The 22,309-nt window shown below is 43.8% G+C and overlaps 1 protein-coding gene across 1 annotated transcript; it reads right to left on the bottom strand.

Annotated features, from left to right (window-relative positions):
• Window positions 1-3,398: 3,398 nt before the first annotated feature.
• LOC147102469 (class A basic helix-loop-helix protein 9-like) lies at window positions 3,399-4,208 on the bottom strand. Its single transcript, XM_085965117.1, has one exon. The coding sequence runs from the start codon at window positions 4,206-4,208 to the stop codon at window positions 3,399-3,401; it is 810 nt and encodes a 269-aa protein (XP_085821243.1).
• Between the last annotated feature and the right edge of the window lie 18,101 nt (window positions 4,209-22,309).

A 22,309-nucleotide genomic window follows, 5' to 3' on the forward strand; every position in this document is an offset into this window, starting at 1 on the left:
TCCACCTGAGAGAGCAGGGACCTCGGTTTAACGTCTCATCCGAAAGACGCCCGTTTTCTCCTGCGTGTATTTACTTCTGCTCGGATACAGTTCTTCGGGTGTCAGTCATACTCCAGTGGCTCTACAAAGTTGCCATGCTCCATATGTAAAGCCAAGACAGTGAGGATAGTATTCAACTTTGGCGGCATCACAGCTGAGCCTGATCTTCGGTTCACCCATCTTACATATACACGCACATTCCAGCAAGTGTCAACTGATGGTGATGGAGGGGTGGCAATAGTGAATGATGTTCCCTTCCCGACCCTAGGGATGCTGAGCCCAGTTGTAGCACTCCTAACATCAGCCAGCCCAAGACCAACTAACTAGCACGGACCAGGAATCGAACCTGCAATTGTGTCTCTATGGCTTACGTACAGATTTCTCACTACCGACTGAGCCATCGGGGAGCTCCATCTGTTTTTCTTTGTTAACCTTATCCGAGTTTTTCTATCTAAGCTTTACCATTGTCATTTTATATTGGAATAAGATACATGGGGGGGGGGCAGTTGTCATGTTACCAGCACCCCAAAATGGGGCGGTAGTGAGACGATAATTGTTGGGGGGTGGTGGGGGGGGGAGGTCGACTTACCGCTGAAAGTCGGCCCGGTCCAATTAATGGACAGGCCTCGATTCAGGCACCCGCCGCGACTGTTGGAAACAGGTGGAGGCCGAATGACAATATTCAAATAGGGGTCAGAACACCCACTGCCATTGTTGTGTTATCTGCGCGGCTTCCTTAACCTGCCCACAAACCATGGGCGGTCCAGCTCAGGGCTATTTAAAGGGAGGTTCAGCTGCAGTCAGGTACAGATCCTGTACCATCGCCCTTTGGCCCTTCTTTATGTGTGACCCTAAATAGTGAATGACAGCGGGCTATTTGCACAAGGTGGGCATCACAGCCCGACTCAATGCCTCTCCTCACCTGATGACAACACCTACACACTTTCCAACAGTAATCACTGCACATCGACCAGGGGCGGGAAGGGAGCTTCCAGCTCACTTTCCACCCCCCCCCCCCAAACATTAAGGCCAAGTGCAGAGCCCCCTAGCCTAGGCAGATTGTTTTGTTTAGTAAACCATTTTCAAAATAAATTGTTGCAACGTTTCCCAGTCAAAGTCCTTGGGAGAAATAGTGTTTATGTGAGTTACATTCCTTATTTTTCAGATTATTAAATAGCCACAATTACTGTTTATGGTACGATGTATGAAACATAAGGTAAATATGTCAACATCCACTTCCTAAAAATGATAACATCCGTGTGTATGGTATAGTCCGTCCACTTCCGTGTATGTCTGTAAAAAATGAATACCTTACAAAAGCTGAAACTATCCTTTGTTTACTGCTGGGACTGGGGATGTTAAAAAAAATGCTGCTTCTATAGATTGTTACATTGAATCCTCTACAACAACAACTTACATGTATATAGCGCCTTTAACGTAGTAACAACGACCCAAGGCGCTCCAGACAATGATATACAGATATAATGTTAAATAACCAAGAATATTGTGTTGTTATCGTCAAATGTATTTTTTTTTAAAGAATCCTTGCATAAGAGGGACAATGAGTTGCACATTTTGAAAATAATGCATTTTTATGCATGGGCTCAAATATCTTACTTTACCTTTTACTTTTTTTCTTTAAAAAATTGAATGCAACTTAATTTGGACCTGTTTAAAAGGCATTCAATTCCTTCTCTATTTTTGTCCATGTATTCAAAAAGGATATCCTGCCATCAGGAGTCCCTTTAAAAATCAAGAAGAATTTAGATCAACTTTGACTTCTCTGATTTCGCTCCGCTCTTCGGTTGATTTTTTTAATAAAAAGGAAATTGATATTAACGCTGCTGAACTGAAATGGCTTGTGTTCGTGGTGATATCAGTTAGTGTTCCGTCAGTCAGCGCCTTCTGGAATCAATAAACACTCCACGTGAGCCCCAAATTCACTGCTCCAACAATTTAAAAAAAACAGAAGTAAACAGAAAGAAATTCAAGAGTCCTCTAAATTAATAATTATTTATGACCGCTTGATTCCCCCCCCCCAAAAAAGTCCGATGAGATTCTCTCTTTAAAATGTATCAAACCAACACAATCCCATTTCCAACAACTTATGTTGACGACCGAGAGGGAGGGAGAGGAGGGGTGGGGTGCGGGGGGTGGGGGGGGGTCAATGATTAAAATGGACTGAATGACATAAATGGAGATGGTGGAAATCAACCAGGATGTAATGCATTTTAATTGTTATGTCCCCGCAGACTATAGAAAAACAAATCTATGATGTCGCGACTACCAATGTTTACAAGCTAGGTGAGTGAAGAAATGGATACCCTGGTAAAATACATTTACAATCTTATATGAAGGCTGCAGGTGTTCGTTGATTGCTTTTTAGCACAGTGCTATCATGTCAGACTTTGTCTCTATGATCATTCCTTGCGCCCTGTAATATTTCAGATATTGGAACCATGGCGTCCTGCAGGTTCAGTTTTTTTTTAATACATTTCATATTGTAAAGATCGTTTTGGACGAGAAAAACTTCAAGACTGTTCAGCGAGTCTCATTTTTAAAAAAAAACGGGTTTTATTCTTCATATATTGAGCATTGGTGTCATTTTAAAGATTGTGCAGCAGGGAGAAGATGGACACGTTAAATAATATGTAAACATACTTCCGATATAGTAACTAAAATGTGACACAGCGTTTCGATCCAAAGTACCTATACAGATTTCAGATCGCCATGATACAACAATTGAAGAATGTTTGCAGTTTCACTAATAACACACCAGGGGACACGCAGTCTCATCAAACTGCATTCTTTACAGTTTGTACGGGCCTCGCTTACATCTTAAAGCTGCCCTATCATGTCATCGACCTGTTATTATAATGATTGCATTTATATAGCACCTTCTTCATACGAGTCTCAAAGCGCTGCACATAATAATGATTCACCTTTTGAAGTGCATTGACTGCAGTTATGTGAACAAATGCGACAACCATCTTGTCCCAGCGGTAGCACTCAGACTACAGTGAAATGAACGACCTGTTAACCCGTTTCTCATGGTGCCGTTTTAATTATGTTAATGCTGAGAAGGATGGGCAACCGCCAATCCCTGTGAATTTAAGTGATTTATAATCACAGAACTGCCAGTCAATCGTTTAGTGATTTACAAATGCAGTCAGGATTCAAAGCACCTTGTTTAGATTTTGAAGATGTTACAACTTTAAATAATAACCTGTTCTCACTTTCTCCCGGGAATCAGAGAAAGACTGTTTTGAGGAGGATCCCTAAACACAAACTTACATCTCAACACCGATATCACAGTTGAATAAAAAAAATCCTTTTTATAAAAACACACAAGCATTTGTTCAATGCATTGGGAGGGTCTGTTGGTAGTTAGTTCCTGGGAAATAATTGAATTGCCAAGTTAATGGTACCGAAGAGGAGTCTACAAAGGTCTCCACGTGATTTTGGTGGCAAGCTGTCCTAACTCCAAGCTGGTAGTTCCCACTTGAGTAATATTGTGGACTGGGCATCAAACACTCATCCTTTGAGCTGGTGTTCGGAGGCTGGTGGAAGTAGAAGGGACTTTCAGGCGCGCACTTGGAATAGTGAGGTGAGGAACAGGTGGGTAGGTGGTTCGGGTCACCATAGGATGCCTCTGGAGGCAAGGAGCAGCTTTCGATTGGGATCTGGTAGGCTTGAAGGCAAGAGTCCCCCATCCTCGGCTCCTCGGCTGAACTCTGACACTCGGTGTGATTGCATGTCCATCTCTGGGCAGTAGCAGGAGCAGAACGCAGGAACATGGACAGAGTGGAGATCTTGTTGATGGCCCTCCTCAGAGTGGCGATCTTGGACAACCTTTTGCCATTCAGGTCATGCTTGAGACTCAATCGCAGCGCGTTGAAAGCTTGGTTGTAGTCCAGGATTCGCTTCCTCTCTCTGACGTTAGCAGCGATTCTCCTGGCTTTGGATCGCACGGGTCTGGTGCGTTTCTTCGCCTTGGATTCTTCAGCCTCCTGTGGGCAGCTGTCCGCGTGGCTTTTGAAAGACTTCGACTTGTTCCTCTGCTCTTTAGCCGCTTCGCCGTTCTCTGGCGGGTCGCAAATGTCATCCTCGTCACCAGAGTAATCCGCCGCTTCCAGAGCAGCCCTGTTCTTGCTGCCTGACCTGGGCATGGTTTGGAGCAAGGCTGATCGGCTCCGATGATGCGCAGGGAATGCCGACCATCTGACGATGCTCCAGCCAGGTTGGCAGATGAACTCCTTCTAAGCAACATCAGCCCTTTTAAAAAAAAATCTCAAGGTGTGCCACGTGATAAGGCTCACCTTTCAGCACCAGGGGGTTAAATTCTTTCCCTGCTCGTTTCAATCTCTCACTTCTCATTAGCTCAACCTTTAACTCTTTCCAGGCTGTAGCTGCTTCCTTCGTGTGACAAGAAGATACTGTCAAAGGCTCTTGCTCATTTTTTCAAGTTTAATGGTTCACCCAGGACTGTGGTCCGATTGGAACACAGACAGCAAGTGAAATGACAATATGTCATCGTTCAGGAAAATATAATATTCCTTCAATCCAAATGCAGTTAAAACAGTAAATATATATTGTAATGTGTGTACATAATAATTTGTTAAGATGTGTAAATCGGAAGTGCTACACACTGGATGGGCAGTATTGATTGATCTAAGTATTGGGAATGATTCTGCGGGTCCTGCTATTGTCCATCTTCAATCCCCCAGGTGGAGTGATTTGAAATGACTACCTGCATCAGATTTGCTGCCTCAAGTTGTCGACGGCATTGCATTGTTAATGTATTCATTTCGAAACATTATTGGGAATTATTTTAAATTAACCCAAGGCAATTCAAAGTAACTCGGTACTTGTTTCACAGCACAAATGTCTTTTTTAGCAGGTTACTGGATTATACTACAGCACAAACTTAATTGTAATCCACTGTACAATTTAGCTCCAAATAAATGGGTGCTTCGAATAGGGTCTGGTGGAATCTGGGATGATGTCATTAGAAATCAAGCCGATGATACAGTAATCCCTTCTAATATCAAGGATCCGATTGAGTTTGAATCAAATGCACTTTCCTGGTGTTTATATTGAATTAAATATGTATAAGGACCATGTGAATTTACTCGATATATACTCAGTGTAGGAAGTCACACTCAAACGAGAGAAAATATTTTGCTTTGCAATGATGACATTTAAAGTTGGCTTGAGAGCGTGCTGCTGTTTGTTTACACTGCAAGTTTAACAAGTAGGTTTCAGCTTCATGCCAACTTGTGTAGTGTAAACTGTATTAATGCCCGAATTGATTCCGAAGTGGAGTGAAACAAAAGGAGTGAGACTCCCTTCTCCAGGGGGTTTGATTCCACTTCGTCCCAGTGTCAGATGAGCCCCTGACTGCGGGTTCGGGCGCCATTCGTACTATTCCTGCCGCGTTGATGGGAATCAACTGACAATACAGCAGTCGTGTGATTCACCCTCGGGTGCAGTTATTCTTCGGCAGTCATTGAGATTCTCCAGGAGAGGGCTCTGCACCTGGTCCACAGTCATTCTCCGTGCAGTGTTAAGTTCAAGTGTGACTGTCTCTTTCAAGGGGCCTTGCAACACTCTCGATCTAAGTTAGATCAACCCTGCCTCCAGAGTGAGTTTGACTTTATTCACTATTACATTCATCAGTAGGCTATGTTGATCTTCCTTGGAATTTGTGCATACTACACAAGCATTGACTGCGGTGAAGCCTACAGCAAAATCGTGGAGTCCCTGAGAGTGCGTTAGAATTAATAAAGGCATTTTGGCACACTGTCCATTTGTGTTTTGATTGGAAGGACCCGGGAAATGCAGCAAATGTTTGATCTGGTCATTATCGCATTGCTGTTTGTGGGAGCTTGCTGTGCGCAAATTGCCTGCCGCATTTCCCACATTACAACAGTGACTACACTTCAAAAAGTACTTCATTGGCTGTAAAGCGCTTTGGGACGTCCGGTGGTCGTGAAAGGCGCTATAGAAATTCCAGTCTTTTTTTCTTTATAATAAATTGCAAATCCTATTTTAGTTTTTTTAAATGAGAAGTTTCTGATATCTGATAACCAGCTGTTCCTATATAACAATCACTGCACTCTAAAGAAATTACTTGGGGAAGTACTTTGGAGAATATTTCGAAGTGCTCGGAAGCTATATGAATGGAAGTATTTTGTCACTTCAGCTGCCTCTGACAATCCCATCTGGCGTGAAGTCACACTCGAACTGTACTTGTGGGAGGAAAGTGGCCACACTGCGGTTTAAACGCAGCTTGAATCTGGAGTCAATGCCTAACCTGACACTCCAACCAAGGGGAGTGAGGCGTCCGGGAGGAGATAATCCCACTCCGCTTCGTTTTGAAATCAGGCCTGGCCTTGACACCCGACTTAGACTCAACACTTTAGTGTCAGTGTCCTGTTGAAACCGCTTCTCACCTACTCCGTGCGTGTGGTGTGACTGTTCCGCAGCATTTCTCGTGTATAGGGGTTCTACAGACCTCAGTAGGATTCCATGCTTTTGTCAGTAGATCCGAACATGCCCCTGCCACGAACCTAAAGCAGCAAAAGGCAAACAGTGACAACTGAAGCAATTCCGCTATCATTTCTCTTCATTACACACACATGACTTCCCTTGTCTTATCACCAAGTTTGAGTTGATTGGGGCGCCTTAACTACGCCAATCGAACGACCCCATGATCTAAGTAATGACAATTCTTCAGTCCTGTTCGAGCACAGTTGTTTCCATATCATGCACCCTGACCTGGCCGTTTGTATGAGGTCAAAAATGAATGGGAGCCAAAGTGCTAATCATCGCCAGTGTAAGGAATATGTCGCCATAACGCCAATTCTTGACTATGAAGTTCACTTAAACGAAGTATTAGGTATGCGAAATAAGAATGAATAGGAGAGGCAGACTGAAGTGTATCCAGCAATAAGTGCAGGATGTGCCGCCAATAAACTCGCCGCGCCCTTGCATTCAAAAGAAGATTCTCCAGTGATCAGTCAACAGGTGAAGGGATGTCTACTGGAGGAGGCCCAGCCTAAAGTGATATCTGCTCCCTGGATGAAGAAGGAACACAGTCACGTCCAGCAGCCCTTTGCTTAACTCACTAGCAAGAGAGAACTTCGAGGGTCTCAGAAATGTTAACACTTAAACCAACCATTATGTATCATGCAACCCAGACACAGCCCCCCATGGGAAGCTCCCATTCCCTCCAACATTAATTGAGACACACCCTTTATTCTAGGCCACTTTATCAACCCGTAATGGACAAATGAGTAACAGATTAGCGAGTTAGAAGTGTCTTTATTTGGATGTATGGTTTCGGTGTGTTTGGGGGTAATGGAGATTCGGAGTTTCAGTGTAGGCATATGGCAATAACTAAATCTGACGAAACTTGAACAATTATGTAATGTAATGGGGTTGGTATGTAAAACGTTGTTGAATAAACCTTTCCATTAAATCTTTGAACAACACCAATAGATGGCAATTATTTTGATTGAATTAGGTAATATTTAAGGAAATTGTTCGTTTAATTAAGGAACATTTTGAAATTTTTTTATTTTTGTTATAAATAAGGAAGTAGCGGGCATCTGTTGCCGTGTTTATGGCGCAATTTCCCATCTCGGGCCAATATCTGCGATACCAGCCAGGAAATACCCAGTTTGAACTGTCTGTCTACAACTCTGATTCTTATGCCCAGTAGAGATTTGACTCCTGCTCCTGGGCCCTGAGTCCGGGTAACTTTAGCATAGGCGCGACACTAAATTTGTAGTGTAAATGCACTCTTAAGGAGTTTTGACTTCAAAAAGAAATTTTACATAGAAGATAGGAGTAGGCCCCTCGAGCCTGCTCCGCCATTCAATGCGATCATGGCTGATCATCCAAATTCAGTACCCTGTCCCTGCTTTCTCCCCATATCTCTTGATCCCTTTAGCCTTAAGAAATATATCTAACTCCTTCTTGAATATATTTAATGAATTGGCCTCTACTGCCTTCTGTGGTAGAGAATTCCACAGGTTCACCACTCTCTGGGTGAAGAAATTCCTCCTCATCTCTGTCCTAAATGGCTTACCCCTTATCCTTAGACTGTGACCCCTGGTTCTGGACTCCCCCGCCATCGGGAACATCCTTCCTGCATCTAGTCTGTCTAGTCCTGTTAGAATTTTATAAGTTTCAATGAGATCCCCTCTCATTTTAGGAGATTGAGAAGTATCAGCATTTCTCCACAATTAATATGCAGATTGTTGGAGGAAAAAGTTAAAGGAACTGTTTTAAGGGAATCAATCAGGTGAAGGAGAGCAGGTCCACATGAGGCCTTAGTGCAAGCCTGTGCCCCTGAATAGGAAGTGACTGTCTGTGCTAACACTCCATAAACAGCCATGGTCATAGATCAGCATGCCAGTGAAATATCGTTTTAACTTCACTGCTGCTGATAGTCCGCAGGAGTGGGAACTCTGGCTGATTTTTATTCCCCACGCCGCCCCTTTTAAACTTGCTTTAAAATTTCCCAGCCCCTAAACTTGCTTTCAAATCTGTTCCATTTCCTGCTTTTTTCCAGTTCTGACGAAAGGTCTTCGACCTGAAACATTAACTCTGTTTCTCTCTCCACGGATGCTGCCTGACCCGCTGAGTTTTTCCAGCTTTTTCTGTTGTTATTTCAGATTTCCAGCATCTGCAGTATTTTGCTAATCCTTTTAAACTAACCCCGGGTTAATTTAAGTGTTGAGGGAATGCGATGCTCCCGCCTGTGCTGCGAAACATTTACATTTTAACCCCTGGGAGAGGAGCATATTAATATTTACACACAGAGCTCTCTCCTGGGCAGGAGGACTGCAGTTGGGGGTCAGGCAGTATATATCGGCCACTGCCGGACTGGAAATGGTGCAGTGGTTCCCAGCCTGAGACCAGGGACAACTGTCACGTGTGGAACTTGGTGGTTGCTTAAGCGCCGAATAACTTGGAGGAATCCGACTAGATTGTCATCAAACAAGCAACATATCTCCCATAACAACAGAAAACGCTGGAAAAACTCAGCAGGCCAGGCAGCATCCATGGAGAGAGAAACAGAGTCAATGTTTCAGGTCGATGACCCTTCATCAGAACTAGAAAAAAGCAGGAAATGGAAAGCAAGTTTAGGGGCTGGGAAAGCGGGGAGGGGATGAAAGAACGAAAGGGAAGGTCAGTGATAGGATAGAAAGCAGGAGAGATTAAGAGACAGTGAGAGATATTCAAGGCGAGAGGAGGTGGTAATGGGACAGGTTAAGGAACAAAGGATGGCTCTAGATGAAGTGTGAATTGCGCTGGCAGAATGAAAGACAGCTGCCATGTGGGAGGGAAGAAAAAAAGGGCCAAACAAAAAGTATGGATAAAAAAAGAAAGGAAATATATATATGTGATATGGGCCGAGGTTATGATCTGAAATTGTTGAACTCAATGTTGAGTGCAGAAGGCTGTAGAGTGCCTAATCGGAAGATGAGGTGCTGTTCCTCGAGCTTACGCTGAGCTTCTGTGGAACAATGCAAGAGGCCGAGGACGGTGAGGTCTGAGTGGGAATGGAGCGGTGAATTAAAGTGACAGGCCACCGGGAGCTCGGGGTCCCCCTTACGGACTGAACGAGTCTGACCCTCATTGCCACAACCTTAGTCCAGCAAATTATGGTTACTTAGGCATTTGAAAATTTGCAGAGAAGGGATAGGGATCAAAGGAAGCTGTTCTACAGACACACAAAATGATGTAGTAAGGTTCCTGCTAATATACAATGAAGAGTTCAGACAAAATATTGAGGCTTTGCTTTAAACACTAACTACAGCAAAATCCTCCCAACACTGATGATATCACTCACTTGTTTTCATATGGGATGCATTACTTAGGTTATCATAGAATGATACAGCGCAGAAGGAGGCCATTCGGCCCGTTGTGGCTGTGCCGGCTCTTTGTTAGAGTTATCCAATTAATTTCACTCCCCTGCTCTTTACCTATAGCCCTGTATTTTTTCCCTTCAAGCATCTATCCAATTCTCTTTTGAATGTTACTATTGAATCTACTTCTACCACCCTTTCAGGCAGTTATGAGGTTACATTTTCATTTTATTATATTAGCAGCTATATACATCTTAAGTTTGTGTGCACTTCCTATCTACAAAATGTTACTTTTGGTTGTCACACTTTTGTATAATTTTTTCTCTTTTTATAAATTTCCATGTCTGTATTTTAAACAGAGCTTGCCTATGTAAACTTGTCACGTTGTAATTACACTATCTCACCAGTGGTGGCGGTACTGCATCCTTAGTATTCCAGAGAAACTCCTATGCTCCAACCAGCTCTACTTCTCTGGTTTCTAAATTCCCTATAGTTTTACCATAAATAGTATCAAATCGAAATATTATATAAAGCACCCAAAGTATGACTTTAAAATGGTCGTGCATTACGTCCCATTGCAGGTCCTGCTCCAATTATCCACACCCTCTAGTCAATCCCCCCAGCCCCACTTTTACCTGACAGCTACACCTTTGCTCCGGGTCCAACGCCAGGGGAGATCAACTTTTTTGTGTGTGTGTCATATATAAAACTGGCCCTAAATTGTACACACATCACCATTAATCGGTTGGGGAGCGGTTAAACACCATCTCCCTCCCTTATTGACAGGGGTGGGGAGCGGGAGACGGTGCTGTTCAGAAGTACTTGTCCTCTGCTCCAGCACATACTTCCCAAAGATAAAGCGGAAAACGCCTGTTAACCAGAACTGAGCTCATAAACCGCCTATTGGACATAACCAAAAATGAGAAATAGGTACTGCATTAATGATTTTTCAGACCTGTGTCACTAAATCCCTAATCAGTCTGGGGTCGATAGAAGCGTTGGCAGATGGAAACCCCTTGTTTACATTTCAATCCCAAAATGGTAACTTGTCTCAGAAAAAGAATTAAAAATTCGCCTTGAAGTCATCATCATTCTTATAAAATTGGTATTAAACCAGCTTTCTTGTTTGATGTAACCACTGGTTACTTTCTCGTGTCCCGATTCTTCCTCAAACCTCTCTCTGGGCCATCAATCTTCACCTGGAACATGTTTTTCCAATTCTGATTGTTACTCGATATTATCCAATTTAACATTCGTGGCAGCACACGTAGACTTGGTATCACGGTGAACGGCACATCGTTCGATGCAAAAATATTCAGTATGTAGCGATGAAATTAGATTATCAATCGCCAGAAACAAGATTCTGTTTTGTTAAATAATCAGGTTTTGAGTTACTCTCTACATGAAGTAAGCAAGGGGAATAAAGTTATTCTATGCGAAGTTGCATTGCTAAAAATGACTCTTAAAGACAGTTGGCCATTGCCAACATTCCTACTCAAGTCACTGGGACTCTTTAAAACTCTACACTTGGCCAACATACCTGCAGGCACTACACTCCCCAAAAAAGAATAATGTAGGAGACGCTTCTGGGCGATGTGACAGGGTACTATACAAATACAAGTGTTTTCAAAATCTGATCATATTTTTATTTTAAAGATATTGATTTTTTTTTAAATTAAATATGGGAGCCGTTTATATTATTTCTACATTACATAAAATATGCTAATTAAATCGCAGAAACCGCATTAAACATACTGGCCCTTCAGTACTAAATCAACGGCAGTTTGACCTTCGAATTATTGAAGTATTGCATTGAAACCAAATCTTTTAGATCTTGAATGATGGCTGGACAGTTTATATTTGACAAATTGCCGTCTTATCTAATCAGCTGGAGTCTAATGGCGGTTTAAGTCTGAAAAAAATCTTTATCTGATTATCTGAAATATAGATTTCTCCGTAGATACAATTAGCATCAGCCTATTTGTCTATTACCCCAACCCATTGCAACTCCTTTGAACTTTGCTCATTTACGTGCCTGTGGTATAACATGCCAATAAATCACAGGAAGGAGTCCCCCCGGCCATGGAAGGTGCTGGACAACACTTCAAAGGTTAGAAAAATGCACCAGCAAAAAAAAATATTTTACAATTAGCACCTGCGATGACTGTTGACTTTAGCCGTCACCCTTGAATTACATTGCTGGCTTGTCACCTGTCTTTAAACGGAACCGTTTGCTTAAATTAATAGATTACCAACGCCGGCAAATAAAAGGCAAGTTTCGTGTGATTTACTGTAAGGTGGATTCCTGGGAAAAGGTGCCACTTATCTCTTTAGGAGCTATCATTTTGTTTTTTGAGCCGACAATTTTTCTCTCTCTCGGATTTTTTCTCTCTTTTCCATTGTACGTGTAATTTGCACTGTGATTATCTGCGACTGTGGAGGGGAAACTGGACCTGGAATTAACCCTGTAAAAACAGTCTGCTTGAACAAAACACAGTCAGCCAGTGTGGGAATGACCTGTGCGTTTGCAGTTTTTCCCCTTGAAGATTGAAAATTCATTTTTTGTTGTTGCATATGTTCGCATTTTTATAGAAGTTATTTAATGTTTTGAAATTTGCAATAGAATTTCGGCTCACAAATCGGGTGCCATTTACCCTGACGTTTCGTCTTTCAGGCGGTGACTTCAGTCATGCCTCGTCTCTTGTACAGGACGCTGTCGAATTGGAAGAGGCGCCCAGTGCAGCCCAGGTCCCCACTCAAGGCTTGCCCAGCACTTGTCTAAGAAAACTGTGCACCTTTTGAGCTACAGTCTGAAATCCAGAACACACGTGGCAGTTTGCTCTTCGCAGACAGCTATGGATATACTAAAATATATACCTGTAGAGTATATCAAAATGTACAATTTCATTTTATGCTAAACTAGTTAAGAGAGAGAAGATGTTTCCACTTGTGGAGGAGACCAAAACTAGGAGCCATAAATATAAGATAGTGCCTAATAAATCCTACAGGAATGCAGGAGAAACTTCTTTACCCATAGAGTGTTTAGAATATGTCCCCCACGGATCTATCCTCGGCCCCCTGCTATTTCTGCTCCTTGGCGACATCATCCGAAAACACTGTGGCAGTTTCTACATGTACGCTGATGACACCCAGCTCTATCTCACCACCACCTCTCTCGACCCCTCCACTGTCTCTAAATTGTCAGACTGCTTGGCCGACATCCAGCACTGGATGAGCAGAAATTTCCTCCAAATAAGTATCAGGAAGACTGAAGCCATTGGCTTCGCTCTCCGCCATGAATTCCATTCCCTAGCCACCGACTCCATCCCTTTCCCTGGCAACTGTCTGAGGCTGAACCAGACTGTTCGCAACCTTGGTGTCATCATTTGTCCCTGAGATGAGCTTCCGACCACATATCTGCGACTCTGGAACAGTTCCCATAGATTGGAGAGTAGCTAATGTAACCCTACTATTTAAAAAAGGTGGTAGAGAAAAAACGGGGAATTATAGACCGGTAAGCCTGACATCGGTAGTGGGGAAAATGCTAGAGTCCATTAGAAAACACGTAATAGCAGAGCACTTGGAAAACAGTGACAGGATCGGACAAAGTCAACATGGATTTACAAAAGGTAAATCATGCTTGACTAATCTACTGGAATTTTTTGAGGATGTAACTGGTAGAATAGATAAGGGAGAACCAGTGGATGTGGTGTATTTGGACTTTCAGAAAGCTTTCAATAAGGACCCGCATAAGAGATTAGCATGCAAATTTAAAGCACATGGGATTGGGGGTAAGGTACTGACTTGGATAGAGAACTGGTTGGCAGACAGGACGCAAAGAGTTGGAATAAACGGGTCTTTTTCCAAGTGGCAGGCAGTGACTAGTGGGGTACCGCAAGGATCGGTGCTAGGACCCCAGCTATTCACAATATATATTAATGATCTAGACGAGGGAACTAGATGTAATATCTCCAAGTTTACAGACAACACAACGCTGGGTGGGTGTGTGTGCTGTGAGGAGGATGCAGAGAAACTCCAGTATGATTTGGACAGGTTGGGTGATTGGGCAGATGCATGGCAGATGCAGTATAATGTGGATAAATGTGAGGTTATCCACTTTGGTGGCAAAAACAGGAAGGCAGATTATTATCTGAACGGCAATAGATTGGGAAAAGGGGGGTGCAACAAGACCTGGGTGTCCTTGTGCACCAGTCACTGAAGGTAAGCATGCAAGTGCAGCAGGCATTTAAGAAGGCAAATGGTGTGTTGGCCTTCATAGCGAGTACAGGAGCAAGGATGTCTTGCTGCAGTTGTACAGGGCCTTGGTGAGACCACACCTTGAGTATTGTGTGCAGTTTTAGTCACCTTATCTGAGGAAGGATGTTCTTGCCATGGAGGGAGTGCAGCGAAGCTTCACCAGACTGATACCTGGGATGGCAGGAATGACGTATGAAGAGCAATTTGGTCGATTAGGCTTATATTCGCTAGAGTTTAGAAGAATGAGAGGGGATCTCATTGAAACTTATAAAATTCTAACAGGACTAGACAGACTAGATGCAAGAAGGATGTTCCTGATGGCAGGGGAGTCCAGAACCAGGGGTCACAGTCTAAGGATGAGGGGTAAGCCATTTAGGACTGAGATGAGGAGGAATTTCTTCACCCAGAGAGTGGTGAACCTGTGGAATTCTCTACCACAGAAGGCAGTTGAGTCCAACTTATATTAAATATATTCAAGAAGGAGTTAGATATATTTAACATAAGAACATAAAGGACATAAGAAGCAGGAGCAGGAGTAGGCCATACGGCCCCTCGGGCCTGCTCCGCCATGCAATAGGATCATGGCTGACCCGAACTTAGACTCACGTCCACTTCCCTGCCCGCTCCCCGTAACCCCTAATTCCCTTATCAGCTAGGAAACTGTCTATCTCCATTTTAAATTTATTTAATGTCGCAGCTTCCACAGCTCTCTGGGGTAGCAAATTCCATAGATTTACTACCCTCTGAGTGAAGAAGCTCCTCCTCATCTCAGTTTTGAAAGGGCAGCCCCTTATTCTAAGATTATGCCCCCTAGTTCTCGTCTCACCCATCAGTGGAAACATCCTCCCCGCATCCACCTGATCAAGCCCCCTCACAATCTTATATGTTTCGATAAGATCGCCTCTCATTCTTCTGAATTCCAATGAGTAGTGGCCCAACCTACTCAACCTTTCCTCATAAGTCAACCCCCTCATCTCCGGAATCAACCGAGTGAACCTTCTCTGAACTGCCTCGAGAGCAAGTATATCTTTTCTTAAATATGGAAACCAAAACTGTATGCAGTATTCCAGGTGTGGCCTCACCAGTACCCTGTATAACTGAAGCAAGGCTTCCCTGCTTTTATACTCCATCCCCTTGCAATAAAAGCCAAGATTCCATTGGCCTTCCTGATCACCTGCTGTACCTGCATACTAACCTTCTGTGTTTCATGCACCAGGATCCCCAGATCCCTTTGTACTGTAGCACTTTGCAGTTTCTCTCCATTTAGATAGTAATTTGCTCTTTGATTTTTTCTGCCAAAGTGCATAACCTCACACTTTCCAACATTATATTCCATCTGCCAAATTTCTGCCCACTCACTTAGCCTGTCTATGTCCTTTTGCAGGTTTTTTATGTCCTCCTCACTCACTGCTTTCCCTCCCACCTTTGTATCATCGGCAAACTTGGATATGTTGCACTTGGTCCCCTCCTCCAAATCGTTAATATAGATTGTAAAGAATTGGGGTCCCAGCATTGACCCCTGCGGAACACCACTAGTTACTGATTGCCAACCCGAGAATGAACCATTTATCCCAACTCTCTGTTTTCTGTTAGATAGCCAATCTTCCACCCATGCCAGTATATTACCCCCAATCCCGTGATTTTTTATCTTGTGCAGTAATCTTTTGTGTGGCACCTTGTCAAATGCCTTTTGGAAGTCCAAATACACCACATCCACTGGTTCCCCTTTATCTATCCTGTTTGTTACGTCCTCAAAGAATTTGAGCAAATTTGTCAAACATGACTTCCCCTTCATAAAACCATGCTGACTCTGTCCGATTAAATTATGCTTATCCAAATGTCCTGTTACTGCTTCCTTAATAATGGACTCCAACATTTTACCAACCACAGATGTTAGGCTAACTGGTCTATAGTTTCCAGCCTTTTGTCTACCTCCCTTTTTAAATAAGGGCGTTACATTAGCAGTTTCCAATCTGCTGGGACCTTTCCTGAATCCAGGGAGTTTTGGAAAATTACCACCAATGCATCCGCAATCCCTACTGCTACTTCTCTCAAGACCCTAGGATGTAAGCCATCCGGCCCAGGGGATTTATCCGCCTTAAGTCCCATTATCTTACCGAGTACCATCTCCTTAGTGATTTTAATCGTGTTTAGCTCCTCCCCCCATAGCCCCCTGTTTGTCCAGTGTTGGGATATTTTTAGTGTCCTCTACTGTAAAGACTGATACAAAATATTTGTTCAGCGTCTTTGCCATCTCCATGTTCCCCACTACTAATTTCCCGGTCTCGTCCTCTAAGGGACCAACATTCACTTTAGCCACCCTTTTTCTTTTTATATAACTGTAGAAACTCTTGCTATCTGTTTTTATATTTTTTGCTAGTTTACTTTCATAATCTATCTTCCCTTTCTTAATTAATCTTTTAGTTATTCTTTGCTGGCTTTTAAATGCTTCCCAATCTTCTATCCTCCCACTAGATTTGGCTACTTTATATGCCCTTGTTTTCAGTCAGATACTATCCTTTATTACTTTACTTAGCCACAGATGGCTGTCTTTTCTTTTATGCCCCTTTTTCCTCAGTGGAATATATTTTTCTTGAAAGTTGTGAAATATCACCTTGAATGTACACCACTGCTCATGCACCGTCTTACACCTTAATCTATTTTCCCAGTCCACTTTAGTCAACTCTGCTCTCATACCTTCATAGTCTCCTTTATTTAAGCTTAGTACGCTGGTTTGAGATCCAACTCTCTCACCCTCCAACTGAATTTGGAATTCAACCATGTTATGGTCACTCATTCCAAGGGGACCCTTTACTTGGACATTTTTTATTAATCCTGTCTCATTACACTGGACCAGATCTAAGATTGCCTGCCCCCTGGTTGGTTCAGTAACATACTGCTCAAGGAACCCATCCCTAATGCACTCTATGAACTCTTCCTCAAGGCTGCCCTGCCCAATTTGATTTGTCCAGTCAATATGAAAGTTAAAATCTCCCATGATTATAGCTGTTCCCTTATTACAAGCCCCAACTATTTCCTGATTTATACTCCGACCAATAGAGTTGCAACTGTTAGGAGGCCTATAGACTACGCCCACTAGTGACTTTTTCCCCTTATAATTCCTTATCTCCACCCAAACTGTTTCACTATCCTGATCCTTTGACCCAATATCATTTCTCACTATTGCAGTGATTCCATCCTTTATTAACATAGCCACCCCACCTCCCTTTCCTTCCTGTCTGTCCTTCCTAATAGTCAAATACCCCTGGATGTTTAGTTCCCAGTCATGGTCACCTTGCAGCTATGTTTCTGTAATGGCCACCAGATCATACCCATGTGTAGTTATTTGTACCGTCAACTCATCTATTTTGTTACGAATGCTGCGTGCATTCAGATAAAGAACTTTTAAATATGTTTTGTGACAATTTATTCCTGCTTTTACACCCTTTACTACTTTACCTTTATCTTTATATATTCTGTCCCTTCCTGACACGTTCTGGTTTTTAATTCCCCCACTGCTACCTTGCTCTATTGCCTTCTCCGCTGACATTTTTATTTTTAGCTCTCTTGAAACCTCCCCCCTACTAATTAGTTTAAAGCCCTCTCTACAGCCCTAGTTATTCGATTCGCCAGGATTCTAGTCCCAGCACTGGCCAAGTGAAGTCCGTCCCAATGGAACAGCTCTCTCCTGTCCCAGTACTGGTGCCAGTGTCCCAAGAAGCAAAACCCATTTCTCCCACACCAGTCTTTGAGCCATGCATTTAACTCTCTGATTTTATTTACCCTAGCCAAATTTGCTTGTGGCTCAGATAGTAATCCAGTGATTATTACCCTTGTGGTTCTGCTTTTTAATTTGGCCCCTAGCTGCTCATACTCCCGCAGCAGAACCTCTTTCCTTGTCCTATCTATGTCATTGGTACCAACATGGACCATGACAACTGGATCCTCCCCCTCCCACTCCAAGTTTCTCTCCAGCCCAGAGGAGATGTCCGTAACCCTGGCACCGGGCAGGCAACACAACCTTTGGGACTCTCGCTCTCGGCTGCAATGAACCCTATCTATCCCCCTAATGATACTATCCCCTACCACTACAACATTTCTTTTTACTCCCCCCACTTCAATGGCCCCTCGTTCCACAGTGCTGTGGCTAGGTTGCTCATCCTCCCTGCAGTCCCCGTTCCCGTCCTCACAGGGAGTAAGAGCCTCGAACCTGTTGGACAAGAGCAAGGGCTGTGGCTCCTCCAACACTACCTCCTGGATCCCCGTACCTGCCTCACTCATAGTCACACCCTCCTGTCCCTGACCACGGACTACATCTGAATTAGGTAATCTAATTGGTGTGACTACTTCCTGGAACACAGAGTCCAGGTAACTCTCCCCCCTCCCTGATGTGTCGCAGTGTTTGAAGCTCGGACAGGCTAAAGGGATCAAGGGATATGGGGAGCAGGGACAGGTACTGAATTTGGATGATCAGCCATGATCTCATTAAATGGCGGAACAGGCTCGAGGGGCCGAATGGCCTACTCCTGCTCCTATCTTCTATTATTCTATGTCTATGTTTCTATCACAAAGACCGCCTATTTGCACCTCTATAACATCGTCCGACTCTGCCCCTGCCCCAGTTCATCTGCTGCTGAAACCCTCATCCATGCCTTTGTTACCTCCACACATGACTATTCCAATGCACTCCTGGCCGGCCTCCCATTTTCTACCCTCCATAATCTTGATGTCATCCAAAACTCTGCTGCCCGTTCACCCATCACCCCTGTGCTCGCTGACCTACATTGGTTCCCGGTTAAGCAATGCCTCGATTTAAAAATTCTCATCCTTGTTTTCAAACCCCTCCATGATCTTGCCTCTCCCTATCTCTGTAATCTCCTCTAGCCCAACTACACTCTGAGATATCCGCATTCCTCCAATTCTGACCTCTTGAGCATCTCCGATTTTAATAGCTCCACCATTGGTGACCGTGCCTTCAGCTGCCAAGGCCCTAAGCTCTGGAATTCCCTCCCTAAACCTCTCTGCCTCGCTACCTCTCATTCATTCTTTAAGATGCTCCTTAAAACCTACCTCTTTGACCAAGTTTTTGGTCATCTGCCCTAATATCTCCTTATTTGGCTCAGTGGGAGGAGGCTCACGTGGAGCATAAACACTGGCTTTTTTACCAGTGTTTTTTTTAAAATTTCCTTATGGGATCTGGGTGTCGCTGGCAAAGCCAGCATTTATTGCCCATCCCTAATTGCCCTTGAGAAGGTGGTGGTGAGTCACCTTCTTAAACCGCTGCAGCCCGTGTGGTGAAGGTACTCCCACAGTGCTGTTAGGGAGGGAGTTCCAGGATTTTGACCCAGTGATGATGAAGGAATGGCGATATACTTCCAAGTCAGGATGGTGTGTGACTTGGAGGGGAACTTGGAGGTGGTGGTGTTCCTATGCACCTGCTGCCCTTGTCCTTCTAGGTGGAAGAGTTTTCGGGTTTGGAAGATGCTGCCGAAGAAGCCTTGGTGAGTTGCTGCAGTGCATCTTGTAGATGGTACACACTGCAGCCACGGTACACCAGTGGTGGAGGGAGTGAATGCTTAAGGTGGTGGATGGGATGCCAATCAAGCGGGCTGCTGTGTCCTGAATGGCGTTGAGCTTCTTGAGTGTTGTTGGAGCTGCACTCATCCAGGCAAGTGGAGAATATTCCATCACACTCCTTATTTGTGCCTTGTAGATGGTGGAAAGGATTTGGGGAGTCAGGTGAGACACTCGCTGTAGAATACCTAGCCACTGACTTGTTCTTGTTGCCACAGTATTTATGTGGCTGGTCCAGTTATATTTCTGGTCAATGGTGACCCCCAGGATGTTGATGGTGGGGGATTCGGCGATGGTAGTGCCATTGAATGCCAAGAGGAGGTGGTTAGACTCTCACTTGTTGGAGATATTCATTGCCTGGCACTTCTGTGGCGTGAATGTTACCTGCCATTTATCAGCCCAAACCTGAATGTCATCCAGGTCTTGTTGCATGCGGGCATGGACTGCTTCATTATCTGAGGAGTTGTGAATAGCGCTGAACACTGTGCAGTCATCAGCGAACATCACCATTTCTGTTGGAGGGGAGGTCTTTGATGAAGCAGCTGAAGATGGTTGGGGCTAGGATACTGCCCTGAGGAACTCCTGCAGCGATGTTCTGGGGCTGTGATGATTGACCTTCATCCACTACAACCATCTTCCTTTGTGCTAGGTATGACTCCAGCCAGTGGAGCGTTTTCACCCTGATTCCCATTGACTTCAGTTTTACTAGGGCTCCGTGATACCACACTTGGTCAAGGGCAGTCACTCTCACCTCACCTTTGGAATTCAGCTCCTTTGTCCATGTTGGGCTGAATGGCCTGTTTCTGTGCTGTGCATTCTATGTAATTCTATGTAATAGGTGATGTTGTTTCAGGGAGGAATGTTGGCCAGGACACCCAGAGAACTTCATGTTCTTTGTTCAACAACAAGGCCATGGGATCTATAACATCCACCAATGAAAAAGGCAGATGATACCTTAGTTTAACATTGTATCTCATTCAAAGGATGGCATCTCTGACAATACAGCATCTCCTGAGTACTGCGCTCGAGTGAAATCTATATTATGTAATCCTGAGTGGGCCTTGAATACACAGTCTTCTGACTCTGAGGTAAGAATGCTACTAACTGAGCCAAGCTGACAATTCAAATGAAGAATTTCTTCCAGTTTTTTGACGATAATGTGATTTCCTAGGCTAGATTTTCCAATTGGTGTTATTTTAATACATAGAAACATAGAAACATAGAAGATAGGAGCAGGAGTAGGCCATTCGGCCCCTCGAGCCTACTCCGCCATTCATTGCGATCATGGCTGATCATCCAAACTCAGTACCCTGTCCCTGCTTTCTCCCCATATCCCTTGATCCCCTTAGCCTTAAGAAATATATCTAACTCCTTCTTGAATATATTTAATCAATTGGCCTCAACTGTCTTCTGTGGTAGAGAATTCCACAGGTTCACCACTCTCAGTCCTAAATGCTTACCCCTTATCCTTAGACTGTGACCCCTGGTTCTGGACTCCCCCACCATCGGGAACAGCCTTCCTGCATCTAGTCTGTCTAGTTCTGTTAGAATTTTATAAGTTTCAATGAGATCCATCCCCTCTCATTCTTCTAAACTCTAGCAAATATAAGGCTAATCAACCCAATCTCTCTTCATACGTCATTCCTGCCATCCCAGGTATCAGTCTGGTGAATCTTCGCTGCACTCCCTCCATGGCAAGAACAGCCTTCCTGTTTTTGTCACCAAAGTGGATAACCTCGCATTTATCCACATTATACTGCATCTGCCATGCATCTGCCCAATCGCCCAACCTGTCCAAATCGTACTGGAGTTTCTCTGCATCCTCCTCACAGCACACACGCCCACCCAGCTTTGTGTCATCTGCAAACTTGGAGATACTACATCTAGTTCCCTCGTCTAGATCATTAATATATATTGTGAATAACTGGGGTCCTAGCACCGATCCCTGTGGTACCCCACTAGTCACTGCCTTCCACTCGGAAAAAAACCCGTTTATTCCAACTCTCTGCTTCCTGTCTGCCAACCAGTTTTCTATCCAAGTCAGTACCTTACCCCCAATCCCATGTGCTTTAACTTTGCACGCTAATCCCTTATGTGGGACCTTATCGAAAGCCTTCTGAAAGTCCAAATACACCACATCCACTGGTTCTCCCTTATCTATTCTACCAGTTACATCCTCAAAAAATTCCAGTAGATTAGTCAAGCATGATTTACCTTTTGTAAATCCATGTTGACTTTGTCCGATCCTGTCACTGTTTTCCAAGTGCTCTGCTATTACATCTTTTATAATGGATTCTAGCACTTTCCCCACTACCGATGTCAGGCTTACTGGTCTATAATTCCCTGTTTTTTCTCTACCACCTTTTTTAAATAGTGGGGTTACATTAGCTACCCTCCAATCCATGGGAACTGTTCCAGAGTCTATAGAATTTTGGAAGATGACCAGCAATGCATCTACTATTTCTAGGGCCACTTCCTTAAGTACCCTAGGATGTAGATTATCAGGCCCTGGGGATTTATCGGCCTTCAATCCCGTCAATTTCCCTAACACCATTTCT

This window comes from Somniosus microcephalus, chromosome 22 (genome assembly GCF_052327205.1).
Source record: "Somniosus microcephalus isolate GS21.2 chromosome 22, FLI_Smic_1.0, whole genome shotgun sequence".
Lineage (NCBI taxonomy): Eukaryota > Metazoa > Chordata > Chondrichthyes > Squaliformes > Somniosidae > Somniosus > Somniosus microcephalus.

Excerpts from the sequence above, each read along its gene's own strand:
- LOC147102469 (XM_085965117.1), bottom strand. The coding sequence starts at position 4,208 with ATGCCCAGGTCAGGCAGCAAGAACAGGGCTGCTCTGGAAGCGGCGGAT.